Below are 19,856 nucleotides of genomic sequence, written 5' to 3'. Positions count from 1 at the left end.
ATCTATACTGAAATGTGGTAGAAAATTTTAGTTAATTGCAACATTTTTTTCAGCTGGTTTGGAGAAATGGTTCGCAGAAAAAGGCTGTTAATGGATCCATGCTTAAATAAGTTTTTCTATATATTAATGAAACCAAAACTATTCTGTCAAGAATACAATAGCATGTTGAGAAAATTACATCTGCAACATTTCTGAAGTTATCATTTTATATTCAGGATAACAGAATACACTTAGACAATAAATAATCATGGAATAGTGGTATCAAGTGTGAACCTGTACATGTAATTGCTAGTCCTGTGCATATTACATAGGATCCTTTTTGCAATCCTGGGGCTTCTGCTGCATAGTTAGGGATAACTCTAAGAAAAATAAACTGAAGTGTGCACCTTTGCATGAGCCAAAATCAGTCAGTTTGACAAGTATCACCACAACACTCTTCAGCTCCTCAGTTGAGATTTTCTGCGTGTTCACACTGAAAGATGGTGACTGCTTCTAAATGCTACTTCTGCTTTCTGATTGCTTTGCATTAGGTAATTTTTTAACAAAATATTATTCTTTCAAGTTCTGTATTATACTGATGCATCACTCTCTACTCCAGGTTTTACCAGTAGGTAACACTCAGCACAGCAGTCAGCAAAAATTATTTTTCTTTGTAAGCTTTACCTTCCAGTGTATAGAAGAGGTACTTGCAATAGCCCATATTTGCTGGCATTTCTACATCAGCAGTTGTTTGCACAAAACGATGTATATACACAATACAAGAGTTTATTACATGCTCATTTAGCATTTGTTGGTCTCCACTGTAATGATCCTACCCTTTAGTACTTTCTTCAGAGATAATATAGCCATCTTTAATTCTAGTGAATAAAAAGACTGAATAATTATTTTTATTTTTGAATGTTTCATGAAAGATGTGCATCGAAAAACCCACTTCTTAGAAAGGTTATCTCAACAGTATTCTTCACTACTGGTAAGTATGTGAGATTTTTGTACGTTAATCTTCCAGTAACACATGTTCAGTATCAATTTCCAGTTAAATTATTCACTCTTCAGTCTAGTGGGTGATTTGCTTTGTAGAAAATGACAGGTCTGAGTAATTAGCTTAATTTATGTTATGAAACATGCACAGTGGGGTTTTTTATCTTTGATTCAGTATGTCATCTCAAATGATGCTGCTGTAAGGAATGATCTGCACACTACTTCGTACAATAAAACAACTTAGGGAAGCAATGATAATGTAATTTCAAAAAATACACTATATAGGCTAATGCTTAAAAAATTTGTATAGTAAAGCTATTATATTAAATTACTGAAAGTTAAATTCTTCCTCACTTCATTGCTTTGAAACATCAATAAACCAGTGAATGTTACTGATGTAAGGTTAAAGTTTGGTTTGACTTAAGTAATTTGTCATATAATTAGTACAAATGTTTTTGTACTAATATGTTTTTGTATATACACTGGTAACTATGCTCAGCAAATGTGTGAAGCAAAGAACATGCTCTGAATTTGCGAAGTGTTTTGACACTTCCTACCAATTTTATTATATATGTATTATCATGAAGAAGCTAGCAGTTTTCTAAAATCAACTACGTATTTCTGAGGTTGGCTGTTTCTTTACAGACTTCCAGTGCCACTCCCTTAGTAAATCAAATGGGAAGAGTCTTCACAAGAAAATACAGACTTGTCATAATATTTAGAACAGGATGAGTTTTAGTAGCGTTTTTTCCCATTTAAAAAAAAAAAAAAAAACCACAACCAGAAAACCCCCAGATGCTTGCATTGGAATTCTTTGTCAAGTGTATATTTTTCATTTGACTCTTTTTCAGTACATTTTTCTACACAATTTTTCATCTTAGATTTGTTAAACACTTCCTAACTCAAGACAAAGGGAGGTATTAGCGCATATGAAGCATTGTCCATACGAAGCACGAAGCTGGATGAATGAACTTTGGCAGATCTGACCTACCTTTAAGCCAGTTTTTCTTAGGTTTGAAATGGTTTCTTTGCTGTTTTCAGGCTAACCCAGACCATCAGCATTGTATATGGAAAAGGTTACTCCTGCAGAAAACACCTGTGCCAGAAGCCTTTTTCTCATTATCAGAAGGACCTATAAGTCACTCCCCCTGACAGTCACCTATGCCCCGTGCATGCCCTTAGTCCTTGTCTCTGTTCTTCATGGTGCTGCTGTAGATACGAAGCAATGCCAGACGATTTTCCACCAGCACCAAGCAGTGAAAGGAGGCAGGTAAGGAACTGGGACATGCCCAGGTCTTGAGGTAGCCACACTACTGTTTCTCAGGACCTAGATATGCTCTTTGGTAATTTATATGAAGCCAGACAAACAGCCACCGCTTTCTGAGATCCAGTCTGGCGTGTCTAGGGCAGCATCGTCCATTTCTCCTGTGGGAGCAGGAAGAATCCTGGAGTCTGGATGGCAGACTGACATTCAAACTCATGTGGGATAGGGAGGGCAGGGAAATGAGGTCATACACGTTCCCTCTCTAAGATAGAGGAAGGATGAGGGGAAGCACCGTTCTACTCAGATCTTTCTACCCAGTGTCCAGAGAAGACAGTGCTCAAAGCCTGAATGCTTTGTAATTCCCTGCATAACTTTTAATGCTTTTTGAATGGACAGGCCATTCTTTGCAATGGGACTGTGAATTAAGAGCCTTGAACCAACTGTATACCTCAGGCTGTACAGTGCCGCTGCATTGATAGTTGTGCCAAACAAGTGCTCAGCACAACACAATTTTAAAAAAAGGTGCACACATGTAAAATGAGTGTTTAAGAACACACCATAGTCTCTTGATGCTACACAAAAAAAATCTCAGGAATGTACCCCAGGAACCTGAAGTACGACCTCTGTTCAAAGATGTTTTGTCGTGTTCCTTCTTGCTTATAAAGCAAGCATGCCACACTTCCTTTAGTTATTGCAAAACAGCAGTAAAAGGGATGTACTTCTGCAACTCACTAATTTGGCTTCCAACTCAAAGTAGAGGAATGCCAGTTCTCAGAGACTGCAAATCTTGCCTGAGATAACCTTCAAAGAAAGGCTCCTGCAGCCTTTCCCTGGCAGAACACACTTTTGGTCTATTTCAAGATTCAGACCTTACCGTTTTAGATCTCATACCTATCAGGATGTTAAGAAAAGGGTTTCCTGCAGCTGTCTTTTAAAAGCAGCAGCCATGTTCTTTAGTAAAATAAATAATCCTGAAAAGAGCAAAGCCATATTAACTCCTGAACTGAGTTTCTTGAAGGACTTTGATTGACTCGTCACTAGTAGGGTCCTGCAGGGCTCATCCTCAACCAGTTCTCTTCATCATTAATGACCTGGACGCAGGACTCAAAGGAATACTAACTTTGGGGAGAGCACTAAACTGGGAGGAGCTGTCAACTCACTCAAGGTTAGGGAGGCCCTGCAGAGACACCTGGACAAAATAGGGAGATGTGCAATCACCAAGCATATGGAGTTTAACAAGGGCCAGTCCTGGATTCTATGCCTGGGGTGGGGCAATCCTGCTTGTGTGTATAGACTGGGGAATGCAAGGCTGGAGAGCAGCATTGTGGAAAGGGACCTGGGCATCCTGGTCAATGAAAAAATGAACATGAGTCAGCAGTGCCCTGGCAGCCAGGAGGGCTACCAGTGTCCTGGGAGCATCAGGCACAGCATCACGAGCCGGGCAAGGGAGGGGATTGTCCCACTCTGCTCTGCACTGGGGCAGCCTCACCTTGAAAATTGCAGTTTTGGGTGCCACGATATAAGAAAGATATAAAGCTATTAGAGAATACCCAAAGGAGGCCATGAGGATGGTGAAGGCTCTGGAGGGGAAGCTGTACGGGGAGCAGCCGAGGTCACTTGGTCTGTTTGGCCTTGAGAAGAGGAGAGTGAGGGGACACCTCATTGCAGTTACAACTTCCTCATGAGGGGAAGAGGAGAGGCAGACACTGATCTCCTCTCTGCAGTGACCAGTGATAGGACCTGAGAGAATGGCCTGAAGTTGTGTAAGGGAGGTTTAGGTTGGATATTAGGAAAAAGCTCTTCACCCAGTGGGTGGTTGGGCACTGGAACAGGCTCCCCAGGGAAGTGGTCACAGCACCAACCCTGACAGAGTTCAGGAAGCGTTTGGACAATGCTCTCAGGCACCTGGGGCGATTCTTGGGGTGACCTACACAGGGCCAGGAATTGCAATTGATCCTGATGGGTCTCTTCCAGCTCAGTGTATTCAGTGATTCTATGAATCCTAACCCCAAACCTCATTTCTAAAACCAAATATCTATATAAACATGAATTACACACTTTGAAGCACAGAAGTCTTAAAAGAAAAACAGTTCTTAATTGTCAGAGAGACAAAAATTTAGGCAGCAGGACACTTTTGTATCAAAAAACCATGGCCACCATTGAAGTTAAAAGCAAGGGAAGGTGAGATAAGCAGCATGATGACAGTCGTAGCATTCTGTAGCATTCATTGTATCTCCATCATTTAGCAGTCTAGAGAGCATCTCGCTCACATGTATTCTGAATACTTAGAACAAACAAAATAAATCTAACAGACTTGAGAAACTGAATTGCACTGGATAAGGAGCAGGCAATTCCTTACTAAAGGTATTCATTTTCTTTGTAAATGAATCACTCAGCCCAATCAGCACAATTGCTGTCATATGCAGATTAATGTGTCATTTAACTTCCAGAATGCTACAGACCTCAGCTGGGAAATTAATCTCTTCTCTGTTTCTGATCATCACGCAGAGTTAGCAGAGCAAATGCCTTTTGTTGGTACTGAACAAGACTGACAAGCTGGAACTATGGTCAGTGCAACAGAGCACTGCTGACAGATGAGACACTGCCCAGTGCCCGTTGCTAAGGATCCACAGAACAGCCACCGTTAGCTCTTGGCTGTCTTTCATCGCCCAAAATCAGTGGATTAAAATCAAACAAAGATTCACTTACTAAGTAGCTGTGCTCATAAGAGCAACTCCAATGAATAGCTACAGATGCATATAAAAACAGACTGCTTCTAGAGCATCTTTGAGCATCTAGAGATTTCTGTATTCCAAATAGTTAAAAAACTATCACTCAATAAATGCATTTATCTTGATAGTCTTGTTATCTTCTGTCTCTTTATTACTCTATTCTTGGCATAGAAGATAAGAATCAATAAGCACAGGTTATAGTGCTAGTCTCCATCAGCTTTGTATTAATCAGTCTGCTGGGCAAGGTATCAGTAGACCACTACTACGGCTTCTTATATTTCTCACTGTAACAAATAGTGTCAGGCTTATTTGCTGTATCAATTTACATAATGCAATCAAGCCTATCATATTCACTAGGTCTAATGTGATGCTTTACTGCACTCAACAACCTTGATTATTGGGGTGTCCTGTGTAGAGCCAGGACTTGGACTCTGTGATTCTGATGGGTCCCTTCCAGCTCAGCAGATTCTACAATTCTATGAACCTCTTATCATGCCAAAGGCTAGTCATCCTTATTTTATCGTGTTTCTTTTTCTTACAATTTTTGTCAAATTAACAGGATTTCCTTAGATTTATGAAAATGCATCTTACCTTTCCTCATATCATATACTGGTCTGAGAACAAGCTGGTTTCTGAAGAGCAAATGAGTGAAAACAGGCTGTAACTCCTGCTTCAGAAGTTCTCTATCGTGGCTCTAGAGGCCAAGAGCTGCTCACAGCAGTTGAAAGAAATTAACAGCCACCTGGGTAGTGTAAAGGCTTGTGGCTGATAATCACAATCAGTTCTCAGCCTTGCCTGGAGAAAATTTGTCTGGTGTTAACTCTTGCCATCCAACACTTTGCAGGCCCCTTGCACTCTCTTTTTATAAGGCCTCACTCCTTATAAGCACATCACAACTCACTGTGAAACTCACCCATGGGTGATAAATTTTCAGGCAATATTATTATTGTCCTGATTATAGGCCAGTTGTGACAGGACTGTATGCCCCAGCATGAGCAGAAGATAGAAATAAATATTTAGCTGAATGTAAAGAAACTTTTTCCTATCAAGTGCAAACAATACATTATTAAAGAGAGAAAGGATATTGGCACAGTTTTCTAATAAGCAGTGACAGCTTGTATATAACAGCTCTTCTGCAGATTCAGGCAGCAAATTGATTTACGCTGTTTAGTGTTTTTGTATAATGGTGTACCTACATACTCTACCTTGGGAAAGTGCTGTCTCTGGTATTCAGATCACCCTCACTGACACTCCAGAAGTCTGTGTAGAGCTATGATAGAAATAACCAACAGATACGTGTTCAGTACTTAACACTGAGTACTTACTTTCTGGCAGCTCTCGATGAATTCATCTATGGTAACTACTCCATCTTTGTTTTTGTCCATTTTCTGTTTAAAAAAAAAAAAAGAAAAAGAAGAAGATTGTATGGGAATTGGGTTTGTGTGGCCAGGCTTTGGTAGCAGGGGGGCTACAGAGGTGGCTTCTGTGAGAAGCTGCCAGAGGCTTTTCTTCCCCTATGTGCAGCAGAGCCAATGCCAGCCAGCTCCAGGACAGACCTCCTGCTGGCCAAGGCTGAGCCCATCAGGAATGATACTCTTTTGAACCCTTTGCTATATTTCCTCTCCCCTGTGCAGTTGACGGGGCAGTGAGAGAGAGGCTTTGGTGGGTGTCTGGCATCCAGACAGGGTCAAACCTCTACAGTGTGTTTCTTCTCCTGAATTCCTGGGTAAAACAAGTCCTTTTCATTATTCATTTCAGTTACATGTCAGCCCAGGAACAACCAGCCCAAAAGTCACAGTAAGTGATATACTGGACTATGCTTAAAGAGCTTGTTGAAAAAACAGGATGTAATGAGTAGATCTGAGAAACTTGGGATGGAACCACAGAGAATAAAAAGGATTACAGAATTGGAAGGATATGCAAAACTGTTATAGCAATGAAAATCTTTCTGTACCTGCTCACAGAGCAGTCTTGTTGACTTCTATGTTACCCGACCTACCTGGAAAAATGTTTCCACATGTTGTCTAGGTGCATCTTCCTTGAGAACAGGATAAGTGCATTTCCCCATCATATCATATATTGCTTTCATGATATCAAGCATTTCCTGAAGAGGAAAAAACTTATGTTTCTGCAATGTAATGTGTATTGTAGACACTGCTTTAACTCAGAACACATAAATAATTTTTAGGATTTGCATTTTAGAATAAAATTTTGAAATTCACCTGTTAGTTTTTGACTGAACAGCTTCAAGAAGGAACTACTTAATTCCCAGAAATTCTAGCATCTGATTTCAGCTTTCATAGATGTATGATTTTAATTTTAAATGGTTTTAATACGTGAAAATTCATTGATTGTGGGAAGAATCTCCCAATGTCTTATGAATAAAAATTAAAAGCAAAATAAGTTCTGTAACAGCAAGTGAATGGCCAAAGCACATCAGCTTCTTAAAACTTGTTTTCCCCAGAGAAAATCAAAACACCCATGCACACACCTGCACTTATGCAGAGTCCTCCTTTTATATCAAAGTCTTTGAATTTTATTAAGAGTGGCTTGTGAAAATTTTAATAATTCCAAAAATAAGTCATCTGCAGTATGCTAAGAAATTATTCTTTAGATTACCCTTTCATAATGATCCTGAAGTGTTTCCTAAAAGTGTAAAATTATAATTGTAATTTATATATTTGCATAAATCCCACTTAAAAAAAACCTCCATATATTTTGATGAAAGCACTCATTTAGTCCCACTGTAATTTAAATATATGTTTGAATCCTTGCAGAATAAAAGAGGTAGGAATCTTTATAAATTCTGTTTCAAGTAAAAATTATTAGAAGTAGTTTCATAAAATAAGTAACAATTATTGCCCACATACTTAATTCATTTTTGTCCAAATATCCTATGAATCTATTCTAGGGACTGTATAGGTTGAAGCCAACCATTTCTGTACATGAAGAATTCTGAACTTTTACAATTTCTGTAAAGATTTTCCCCTTTAAATGTTCATATATGCATTTAAAATGAGATAATTTCTTTAATTTTCAGCGTGTCTAACTTCATAATATCTGATAATTTGTTAACACGCTTAATTTGAAAATGAAACCATTCTTCTTTCAATGCAGGACTTACCTTTACAACCTTTGCTTTCAGTGGCTACAGTAAGAAGTAGACCTTACCTCTTTAGTTATATATCCATCCTTATTTATATCATATAAATTGAAAGCCCAGTTCAGTTTCTCCTGTACTGTCCCTCGGAGTAAAATTGAGAGACCCATAACAAAATCCTAAATAGACAAAAAGTCTTGGTCAGTTTGGAATTGGGCAGTTTTTCACAAACACTCAGAAATCCAGAATAATGCATTTGTCAGAAGTCTGGAAAGATGGGTTGTTCCAATTTTTTTTTGCTTCACTGACTGTGTTAATGATTGCTGGATTAACAATCTAAGAACTATTTCCTATACTCATAATTAATAAGTAAATTGAGTAATTTTCTATAAAGTAAACCATCATTTACCATTAGTGGTTGTATCCTCTGAAATGCCTAATGTTGCACCTAAGCAGTTCCTGTTGAAGTTAATACCAGGAAAAAGCAATCCCCATGGTTTAATGGTCCAAGAAAAGCTTAAGTGGCAGTTAGATTAATCTATGCACAGGAGATCAATTTGGGGAGAACTATGTACTAAGGAACATTAAATTCTTGTAAAATCTGTACCTTGTTAAAGTGGATTATGTGGTTCCCAGATCTCTGATATCAATCTGCTGCAGTCAACAATTCAAACTTCATGTATGATGCTGCACACCTCAATTCTTACTGCTTTTATTGGATGTATGATAGGGAATAGTAAATATATTACATGTCCACGTACCATCTTAATGTTTCTGTGACCCACCAATGCTCTATTGCTACAGAGCTATTGCACAGAAATGAATCAGAAGGCTTTTGAGATTATTTATATGTAGTATTTGGTTATAGATTTTTGTTCATAATAAATACTCTTTTGACAGCACAAACCTCATTTACATTTAGTGAGCATCTTCCAGATTGGAGAAAATATTAACTCCCATCACTTCTCTTCTGTATTTCTTAGCATGTTAATGTTTTGTAAACAATAGCTTTCTTCTTCCCTAACCATCTCCTCCACCTCTTTTTATTTGATAAGCATATGAACCCATAACTATATGAAATTGACTTCATAATAGGCTGAGCGGAATATGGCAAGTGCTTGTATTTAAATGTGCCTTTCTACATTGCTGGCAATGACATACAGGAAGTCTTAGAGTAACATTAAAGCAAAGACAATAAAAGCTGACCTATTTCTTACTTGCACCAGCAAGGTTTTGCATTTTCTCTAACACAGGAACAATGGAAAAGTCTACACTGAGGTTAGACATGAATTACAAAGGTCTGGCATACCACACGGTCAAATGAGTATACCTGATACACTGAAGTACACACAGATATCACGGCCTCAGATGGTCTAGTAGGCACAGACAGCTCTTCAGTCTTTTTAACAATTCAGTTGGCATGCTCTGGGTTTTCTTAGTCTGTCACAAATTTCTGTCTTATTGGTATATGTGCCCTTTGGGGTAAATACATGAATCTTGAAAGAATTTTGCTCATCTTGTTTTGTCTAATGCTTGTCATTGTCTTGTCAATGACTAATTGAGGGTCACAAGGTTAAATCTCCAAACAGCTCTTTAACAATGTACTATTAAGCATTAAAACGTTCAAGAAATTCAGAACAGATTTGATCACATTACAGCATTAACAATTAACCTTTTTAATTCAGTACCATGTTTTCAAATCTTTTCTACACTGTTTTACATTCTTGATGCAGCTTCTTCTGAAGTCCTGTGTTAAGGTCCCCAGGTGCATTATTCTCTTAGATTATATGTAAGAATTCTGAATTTATTTTTAATTTGGCACAGCAATATTTGTGAATTTATTTTATCTAAAATACATCCATTTTTCTTTTCCTGTTCAATTCTCTTTCTTCCTTTCTGTGATGTTAGCTGGCTTCCTGGAATCATTTATATCCCCATTTCCAAGGCTACCCTTCTGTCATTGATTTTAAAAATAAAACCCTTTACTTTATATTGTTTTTCATGAGACTGGGTGTTCTTAAAAAGCAGAGACAACTCAAAAGCCTTCTGGGTATGTGATCTAAACATTGCAGCAGTGAGTCATCTCCTTCCATATTGCATCAACATGTCTTGGGATCACACATAGTTCAAGTGCACTGCTTTTGTCTGAGTGTTGTGCAGGAGTCATCTCAGGAACAACAGAAAGGATTTATTGTAATAGGAAGTTGTGATGAGTTGGATAATGACCAGCTAGATGGGATGTCTTTTCCACATACTTTCAAGCAATTGAAGAACATATAATAGAATCATACAGAAATAGAGTATCTGATTCAATGGATATAGGCCAAATCCACAGGGTATTTTGGGCAAGAGCCTTGACTGGGAAAATGCTCTGCATGGTGGGAGGCAATGTGTGTGTCAGGAGCAGTGTAGCCATTCTAGCTGTTAAGCTGAAAATCCAGTGCAGAAAGCCACAGTGAAACAGCAGCACAGAGGGAAGCAGCTAAACCCAGCGAGCAGCTGCCCATCTTTATGCACATTACCAACAACACAGTGATGCACGAATCAGGCACAGCATTTAGCAAAGAGCATGAATACAAGTCCCCATTACAGTATTAGAGTACCCAGATGCTGTTTTCTGGCCTGGTTTAGACATCTAATTTCTAGAGAGGGAAGAATTCTACTTTTAGAGCCTGTTTATTTTTTAAGAAAATTTCACCATACTCAGATACGCTGCCCACTGAGAGGGACGGTCCTGCTCAGCTGAGCACCTAATGGGGAGGGTGACAAAGGAGCCTAAAACAGGAGGTCTGGGCTGAGACTCAGCTCGAGGTTTGGTCTTTCTTCAGTCTGTGACAGTGAAGTTAGAAGCACAAAAGTCTCTGCCTTGGTACTTGCCTTTGCTCCTTTCCACAGCTTCCTGTTTGTAACTTGCCAGTTTCCTGCAGAGCATGCTAATACCTGTTCAGACCTCCTTCTGTGCCTAATTTTGATTCTTCAAGAAAGGGGGATGTCTCACTGAAGGGTTGCAAAATGCAGCATCATTGCACCTGTATCAGAGCCTCTGTATACTCAGAGCCTGCTGACATTTCTGTTCTGCACTACAGCTGTAGAGAGTGTCTGGTTGTGATCAGGGATGAACTTGTATTTGTGGGTTTTTTTTCAGCAGTGATTAATTATCTCATAGAGAGGTTGTTGATGACTTTCTGATAGCTTTATCGCTCAGTAAATCTTTGGGGATAACTAGTTCATTAATAAATTATTTAACAAGCTTATTAGTGGGCTGTCTCAAATCCATAGGAAAGCTTAAAATTATTCCACCTGGTCATGTGCTCCTTTATGTCTTTTTCAAGGCCAGAAGTAGGTAGGCAGGAACCTAAATCCATTTTTAAATTTAGATTTTAGGATTTTGCAAAGGAATCAAATGATGTCACAGAAGTGGTGGAGCCCTGGTATGTGTAAAACAAAGGTTACAGAGGAGGAACTGCTGCTAAAAGGAAATGCATTTCTTTGTAGCTACTTTAAATCAGATGATGTTAAAAGGCTTATGAGATCACCATTGTACTGAGAAAAATTAGCTCATTTCCTACATGACATGGACAAACCTCTTTGTGTTGGACTCACAGAATTATGCTTGTGAGCCTCATGAAATTCAACAAGGCCAAGTTCAAGGTCCTGCACCTGGGTCAGGGCAATCCCAAGCTCTAATACAGTCTGGGCAGAGAATGGATTTAGAGCAGCCCTGAGGAAAAGGACTTGGGGATACTGACTGATGACAAACTCAACATGAACCAGCAATGTGCACTTGCAGCCCAGAAAGCCAACCATGACCGGGGCTGCATCAAATGAAACGTGATCAGCAGGTCAAGGAAGGTGATTCTGCCCCTCTTCTCTGCTCTCATGAGACCCCACCTGGAATACTGCATCCAGCTCAGGGGCCGAAGGCAATGGACCTGCTGGAACAAGTCCAGAGGACTGGAGCATCTCTGCTACGAAGACAGGCTGAGAGAGTTGGGCTCATTCAGCCTGGAGAAGACGCCAGGGACACCTTAGAGCACCTCCCATTACCTAAAGAGGGCCTACAAGAGAGCTGGGGAGGGACTCTACACAAGGACATGTAGGGACAGGACAAGGGGAACAGCTTTAAACTGGCAGAGAGTAGGTTTAAATTATCTATTAGGAAGAAATTCTTCACTGTGAGGATGGTGAGGCACCGGAACAGGTTGCCCAGAGAAGCTGTGGATGCTCTGTTCCTGGAAGTGCTTAAGGTCATATTGGATGGTGCTTCAGGCAACCTGGTCTAGTGGGAGGTGTCCCTGCCATGGGTTGGAACTGGATGATCTTCAAGGTCCCTTCCAATCCAAGGCATTCGATGATTCTATGGCTCATTTAACTGCTGCCCTCATAATACTGCCTTGGACACTACTTTTATTATTAGTGAAATATGAAATTGTGTTTGATCTTAAGAACTGTACTTCCCTACAGAAGAAAATTAGCATGCTTGCTAATTTATTAACCAATATACGTTTGGTTTTGATTAAATATGACAGAAGTCTTTAAACACTTCCATTGTGTTTGGGCACAGCGTTGTGCTTTAAGGCACTGAGAATTAGTGGGATTATTGAATAACTTTCAGCAAGATCACATTTAGAGTAGCCTTAATCTGCATCTACAACAAACGAAGGATACTGATTTGGATATTTGCATGTGTGTGCAATGAGCTTTACCTTTGACCATGTGTCCAAAGCTCATTAGCCTCCATTTTTCTGGCTGTTCAAATAGCTTTGAGGCCAGATCTTAATTTTGGCTCAGTGACAATATAGATGCAGCAAATGAAAACCTTACTTTTATATCTGTCTCTGCCTAATGGAAAAAAGAGCTTCATTAATATGCCCAATTGCTGAGTCACTGGGTCTTCAGAAACTCTGTCCTCATATTAAAGCAAAACTAGTTCACATAACTAATGAAATAAAATAGTCTCAAAATTAATACAATCATGGGATAAGGAGAGATAAATTCAATAACCTAGTTTTATAAGTTTGTTTTTTATACTACATAAATCCTTCACTTAGAGATCCTGGCTCTTACCAAAGATCATACAGATTTAGAGATGACAAAACTCTAAGGACACAGCAATCTCACCATGCAATCTCACTAAGAAATGTCAATTGAGGTGTGCATTTAAGTTGTGCTCAGCTCTAACACTTCATTGTTGATGGTTGAAAATTTGAGGAAAAAAGAGGAAAAAGCTAAAGCAAATTCTCTCTTTTTACCCACAGCTCCAGCTACCACTGCTTCATGGAAAATTGAGAGTGCAATACAAAAGAAAGTCATTCTTACCTTCAAAAGAATTTTGCTACCATTTTTTTTACACAGAAGATAGCCAGAGTGTTTTTATCATAGGTAATTACGTTAAATTGTATTTAGTCCTACAATTTGATATAGAAGGTACTTTGGAAAGAATGATTATTTGTTCTCCAAACTTTTAAATTACTCCCTCTCTACCTTTTGAGATGTTTACTTTTGTTGTTTTTCTAATGGAAATTAGAAAACTAGAATAAAGATTGGAATAGAAAGAATATGGCACAGTTGCACCTAGGATTAAAAGGAGCAGGAAAAAAATTAGATGATTGTATTTTGCACATTTCACAGTATTTCTTTCACATTTTGCAGCTATTTTCATGTGATTACAAAAAAAAACCCATACATTTTTAACTTCAGGAGGATTCTTTTAGAATGCTATCATACAGTTTGTAACTATAATGTTGCTACAAGGACACAGAAGTGAGAATATTTTGACAGCAGTAGAGTTATGCTGCATTCACAATTAGTGCAAATAATATCAAAGTCTGGATCACTCATGCCTGCCTTGATATTGAACAAAAATAAGCTAGAAATGTCTGTTTGAGCAATGAAAAAAAAGCACTGCTGCTTTTATTTTCCTGATTTATTTTATTCCAAAGTCCTTTTTTAGTGCACAAACCTGCACTCCGAGATAATCAAGACCCGTAAGAAGGGCTCCAAATACAGCACATTTCTAAAGGCTTTCTGAGATACAAATGTCAACAAATTGACCAGAAAAGGTACAAAAGCTTTTTTTTTGTTACCATTCTTTTTAGTGATAACAGCAGAAATACTTTACAACTACTGATTCTAAAAATCCTTTTTCTCAATGTGAAAGAGGGGAAGTTTAGTTTAGATATACAGAAGAAATTCTTTACTGGTAGACTGGTGAGGCACTGGCACAAGTTGCCCAGAGAAGTTGTGGATGCCCCATCCCTGGAAGTGTTCAAGGCCAGGTTGGATAAAGCAGCTTGTCTACTAGGAGGTGTTCCTGTCCATGGCAGGGGGTTTGGAACTGGGTGATCTTTAATATCTGTTCCAATCCAAACCATTCTATGATTTTCTGTGATTTGACCAGAAGGGTCCTAGCAGATTTATGTATAGAAGACATGAATAAAACCTCCATTCCTACTCCTTTTTTTTTCACACAGATCCCTTTTTCACACAGACTTCATCTGCCTGGAAAAAGGTAGATAGGGTTCATGGATTTTTTTAAATAAATGCAAATAATGATCAAAAAATTGTCTGATTATAGTCTTAGTTTAGGGTACAGATTCCTGATCACAGTGCACCTGACTCACATGTCTTCTTCCTATTACATCAATTCATTATTTTTACAAAAAAAATCTGTCAGACCTCACAACACCATTCACTAAAATAAATCATAAAAACATGACAGGACATTTCAATAAATTTAAAGTGAGTGTATTTATCTCAAACGTATCAAAAGTTGTAAGGAAATAATTCGTTCACTATAATCAAAACCAAAGAAAACATGACAAAACAAATCCTTTTGCAAATGAACTGACTTTTTTTTTTTTTTTTTTAAATTCTATAGCTTAAAATATTGTCTCCTTTGCAGTATTTTGTACACCCTGTTCTCATCTACACCATTGCAGTAAGATCCCTTTTTTCCATATTATATTGTGTGGATGACATCAGCTTTAGCACGGAAAGGCAGAATGGGGAAAACAGAATAGTTAAATGGAGGAAGAATGAATTTCCAACTCTTGTGTTTGCAAAAACATTTGCTTTAAAGCCTTTTTCTAGAACTTTCTGGAAACTAAGTATGAAAAATCCTATTTTGGCCGAGTCATCCCCACACCATTAGTTGTAGTTCAGAGACCTTGTAAAGACAGAGAGGAAGAACTGTTTTAGGTAACTTGTGTTTAAATTGGGTTACCTTTTAAATGGACAAGTTTTTAAAAATATTATGTAGTAGCACAGTCTGAGTTACCATTATGAAATATACAATTGTAAAACGACTTTTGTTATTACATTGGAAAAACTTGAAACTTGAGTCACATAAGCTAAATTTTCCCTAATGTGAGCCAGGCACCAACTGTACTTCATTACAAGGAACGGCAAAATATTCAGTTTTATAGAACTAAGCAACGGCATCACTTACCTCAAAACTTACAGATCCATTGTGATCAGTATCAAACGCATTAAACAGAAAATGTGCATATGTTGTGGAATCTAAAATTTAAAGCAGAAAAAAATAATTCACAGTAAGCACATCTTATTTACTGATACCTGAGGAGTTAGCAAAGATGACATGTTATTGTACTCTGAAACAACCTGTTTTAACAGGAACACTGACTGTGACAGGGATCTATCTCATATGCTTGAAATGAAGAATGTGTTCATTTGTTCCTGTTAAATGAGGGAAACAGACACTACCCTCACTGTATCAGTTTTGCTCTGGACACAGACCTGTTTCCCCGGTTGAAGCTGATCTGGGCAGAAAGCTGATGCTGCTATCGGGTCCTATGCTCACCCAGAGCTGAGAGGAACTCCTCTCCTGAGAAACAGATTCTTAAAGCTGGCTTGCTGCTGAATTCCCATGATTGCGGTATTAGGGATTGGAAAAACTGGCTGTGACTCACTAAATGGTCAGTAAGACTCTGAAATATGACCTTAAACAATGATCCCTTCACTATTTGCATACTTTGCAAACCTCCTCCTCAGTGCATATTGACTCATTTCAGAAACAAAAGGCGGTATGAATATAAATCTGTCAAGACTGTAATTTTTGTAAAGATCCATCTTTCTATTTCCACTGAATGCCTTCTGAAAGGCACAACCTGCTCCAGGAGTAATATATTGCAAAGAGAGAGCACTTATCCAGAGAATGCCCTGTGGATCTGAGGTACAAGTTGCTGGGGTTAAGGGAAGTCAGCTGTCCTCAGTGTTTTTCCCTCCCTCAAAATCATGCAAATTAATGTAGAATGAGAGTTTGTTTACTTTTAATACTCATTTTTCTCTTTCTATTTCATATGTTTACCTTAATTTTAGGTTAATTAACATTAACCTCACAAATTATTAATAAAGGGCAAAGTGTTATGAAATTAGTGTCCTCTTTGCAGAACATCTCCCTATTATGGAAAAACATGATCAGTGCTGAAATGCCATTTTCCAATTTCTTGGCACTAAACTATTTTATCTTTTATATCAATCCTGCAAACCTTTCTTTTTCACAGCCCAAAATACTGTTTTGTATTAAACTGAGAAATAGTCTTGGGACACTCACCTCAAATGCCACCTTGACTCCGAGAAACCAAATATACCAAAACTCAAAGCTTTGTGCTTCACAGGTTCAGACCTGATATTTGTAAGAAAATTCTCTAGTCTTGCTTCAACATGTTAATTTTGTATGATGTGAAATAATCGTAACAAGAAAAACCTACAATCTTTAAACCCCGTCTGTTAACACATTTTCAGAGAATTAAATCCCCACCACCTCTATTTGAGAGAGTCATTCATTCTTCCACATATCCAGTCACCACTGTAATTGCTTAAGCACAGCTTGGCAGGAACCTTCACACTTTAACTGAAAAATGTAAATTTGTTGACTATAGTTTATATTTAGCATTTTAATAGTCATATTTTCTATAATCTACTGAGACTTCTGTTGTGCAATAGACTATATTATGCAAATCATCTTCAGAACAAAACATGTTATAGAGGTATAATTACTGTAAAATAAATTTTAAATACCCTCCTATTCTCTTGGCACTCATTTCTTAAAAAAATCTGAAATAATCCTGGTTATTTTCTGTAGATATAGAGAAAACACAATGGTACTTCATTTTTGTTGCCCATACATGATACAATATGCTACTTTTTTTGTATGGTGGTATACAAAAAAAAAAGTTTCTAGTTGAAGAATATTTTTTTCTGGTAACTCCTCTGAAAAAAAATAAATCAAAAACCTTTTTCTGAGTTGATTTTTGAAGCAATTCTGGTCTTAAATTTTGCCTTCAAAACCACAGCAGGATGAGGCAAGTTAGTCTTCTAATTAGAGTGATTAGTCTTATTCCTCCTTTTGGTTTCCCCCCTAAATCTTGAACTTTATTCATTTTAGACAAAATCTTAACTTTTTAAATTAAATATAGTCTCTTTCCAAGGATCTGATATCATAACTAGTAGGCTAGTTTGCTCTTTTAACAGGCTGAGATAGGAACAGATATTAAATCAGAATTCCCTTGAAAAACACCATCACGGCCTTTTAAATGTCAGAGACAAAAAATGATAATCATTATACGTGGAAGAGTATGGCTTATCAAACTACGAGCACGATCTATTTTGTTCAGAAGTGATGAAGGAGTGTAATAATTATTCGGTGTGTGGATTCTTATCTATGACCTGCCTGGCTGAAGAAAAATCCCAAGTTTTATTTCAGGTGATCCACTGCATAAATGCAGGGGCTGTATTCATTCACCTGTATGGCAGTGAATCTAAAAAGAAGTTACTGGAGTGCCTTTTCTGGCATGGAAAGCTTTTTACAAAGCTACTTTTGCCTTTTAAAATACATTGCTTTTACTGCAATCCAGTGTCATCTCCTTTCCTTTGTTACTCTTGTGGCCCCTTGTCCTATTTGCAATCCTCATGTACCTTGTCCTGGACAGTCTTGGAAGTTGCTTGAGGAAGTGACTTGGTCGATGACATTGAAAACTTTATTTGGTTGCCCTGAAGCTTGAAATCTTACAGACATAATTTTGTTTGTTCAGATATGAATTGTCATAATGATATATCATGTTGTACCTGTTTTTTCATCACGCAGACAGTTGGAGTACAGATCTACATGTTTTAATTTGGGGACAACTTTCAAGATTCTTTTTTCCTCTTTAATATTGGGACATACATAAAATCATTATTCTAAGCACAACTGAAATTTAAAAGCCCCAGCTGGACACATTATTTTGACAAGACATTCAAAGATTTAAGAACCCAGTCTGGCTTCTTAACTAGACAGTCAGCTGCAGTTCTCACCTCCTTCTCCAAAGGATGCCACTGCCCTAAGTGCCAGAGGAGGAAGAGAAGGATCAGCATTAACATGAGGAATAGGGGGAGAAACTAGGCATTCAATATATATCCGTTTTAACTACATTAATAATTTTTCTTCTCTGTAACAATTAGATCTGGACTAATAAAGATTGGTCTTTTAAGATTACATTTACTCTCACAATATGTTTTGACTTTACTTTTAGAACAGGCGTGGTTTCTCTTTGCCCATAAAAAATGCTGGGTGTAACAGCAGGAAATAAGATAGGGGTTTTTTTATTAAGTGTAGTAAAGGTATAGTAAATCGCATAGAGAGAATTTTTCCATTATCCAGGGTAAATACAAAATAGGGTATTTCAAACTGTAATTGTTAGCTTGGTCTAAAAGTCTACATATAGAAACAAACACTAGGCAGGTCAACCCTTCTAGCCTTTTATTCATCTCTATTGAGTGTGCCTACTTCTTAAGGATTTCAGAGATGGTAATCCACACTGAAAGCTGCTCTTTACCTTCTAGGTCTTTATTCAAAATAAAACTAATGGGGAGATATTTTGTTCCTACCTATTAATATGGGTTTTTAAATAAAAAATGAAAAGAAGGAGTTCTGAACAGTCTCAGAGAAATACACAAATCTCAACTGCTCTGGGAGAAGTCGAAGAGGTGGGATTGAAATATTAATATGGGTTTTTAAATAAAAAATGAAAAGGAGTTCTGAACAGTCTCAGAGAAATACAGAAATCTCAAGTGCTCTGGGAGAAGTCGAAGAGGTGGGATTGAAGGGTTGTAGGAAAATATAAAGAGGGGTAACTAAGTAGCAAATACAAGAGCAAAAAAAAGAGGAAAAAATTCAAAATGAAAGAAATCTGAGGTTCAAGGAAAAGAAACCTGTCACACATTTTTGTGTTAGCTTCATTGCACTACAAGTTAATGGAAATAAAAAATTACAAAACTCCTGGAATTTCAATTAATTGAAATCCAGGTTAGCATTTAAGAAGAGAAACCCCACAGAATTAAAGTGGGGTTATGCTATTGATATTAGAGGGTACCTGCAGTACCTCCTACAGTTCCTCCAACTGTGAAAGGGTTTTTTGAGTAAGAGAATGGGCAAGAATTTTTAGAAACATTAAAGAGAAATAACCTACTCAGAGAAACTTGTTTTTCAAAGGTATCCAAGCACCGGCAGTAACTTCATAACAGAAGACTGGATTTTTGTAGATATCATTGCATTTCATTCAGAAATATATACTTAAAAATGTGTCCAAGCTTCAAGGAAGTACCCTGTGAGTTCAGGCAGAGCTTGAGGCAACAATCTTGTTAATTTGAACAACAGGCTCTTTTGTCAGACTTAGGTACCAACAGACATACTTTAGTACTAATTATGTCTGCCAAGTACTCACCTCCCTGTGGAAAGAACTGAGAGTAAATCTCTTTGAAGGTTTCTTCATTGACAACA

The 19,856-nt window shown here is 37.7% G+C and overlaps 1 protein-coding gene across 4 annotated transcripts in view; it reads right to left on the bottom strand.

The window, feature by feature from the left end:
• Positions 1 to 19,856, bottom strand: part of KCNIP4 (potassium voltage-gated channel interacting protein 4) — a 296,108-nt gene that overhangs the window by 1,044 nt on the left and 275,208 nt on the right. For all 4 annotated transcript variants that reach the window (XM_008645022.2, XM_008645021.2, XM_008645020.2 and 1 more), the window contains exons 3-7: positions 19,801 to 19,856; positions 15,525 to 15,595; positions 8,146 to 8,253; positions 6,974 to 7,078; positions 6,300 to 6,362 (exon numbers count right to left, since the gene is read on the bottom strand). The exon at positions 19,801 to 19,856 is cut by the window's right edge and continues 3 nt beyond it. In XM_008645022.2, the coding sequence (XP_008643244.1) occupies positions 6,300 to 6,362; positions 6,974 to 7,078; positions 8,146 to 8,253; positions 15,525 to 15,595; positions 19,801 to 19,856 (403 nt within the window). The remainder of the gene's footprint in view (positions 1 to 6,299; positions 6,363 to 6,973; positions 7,079 to 8,145; positions 8,254 to 15,524; positions 15,596 to 19,800) is intronic.

The sequence above is a fragment of the Corvus brachyrhynchos genome, unplaced genomic scaffold (assembly GCF_000691975.1).
Source record: "Corvus brachyrhynchos isolate BGI_N302 unplaced genomic scaffold, ASM69197v1 scaffold80, whole genome shotgun sequence".
NCBI classification, from domain to species: domain Eukaryota; kingdom Metazoa; phylum Chordata; class Aves; order Passeriformes; family Corvidae; genus Corvus; species Corvus brachyrhynchos.
This window is presented reverse-complemented; position numbering and strand designations above follow the sequence as displayed.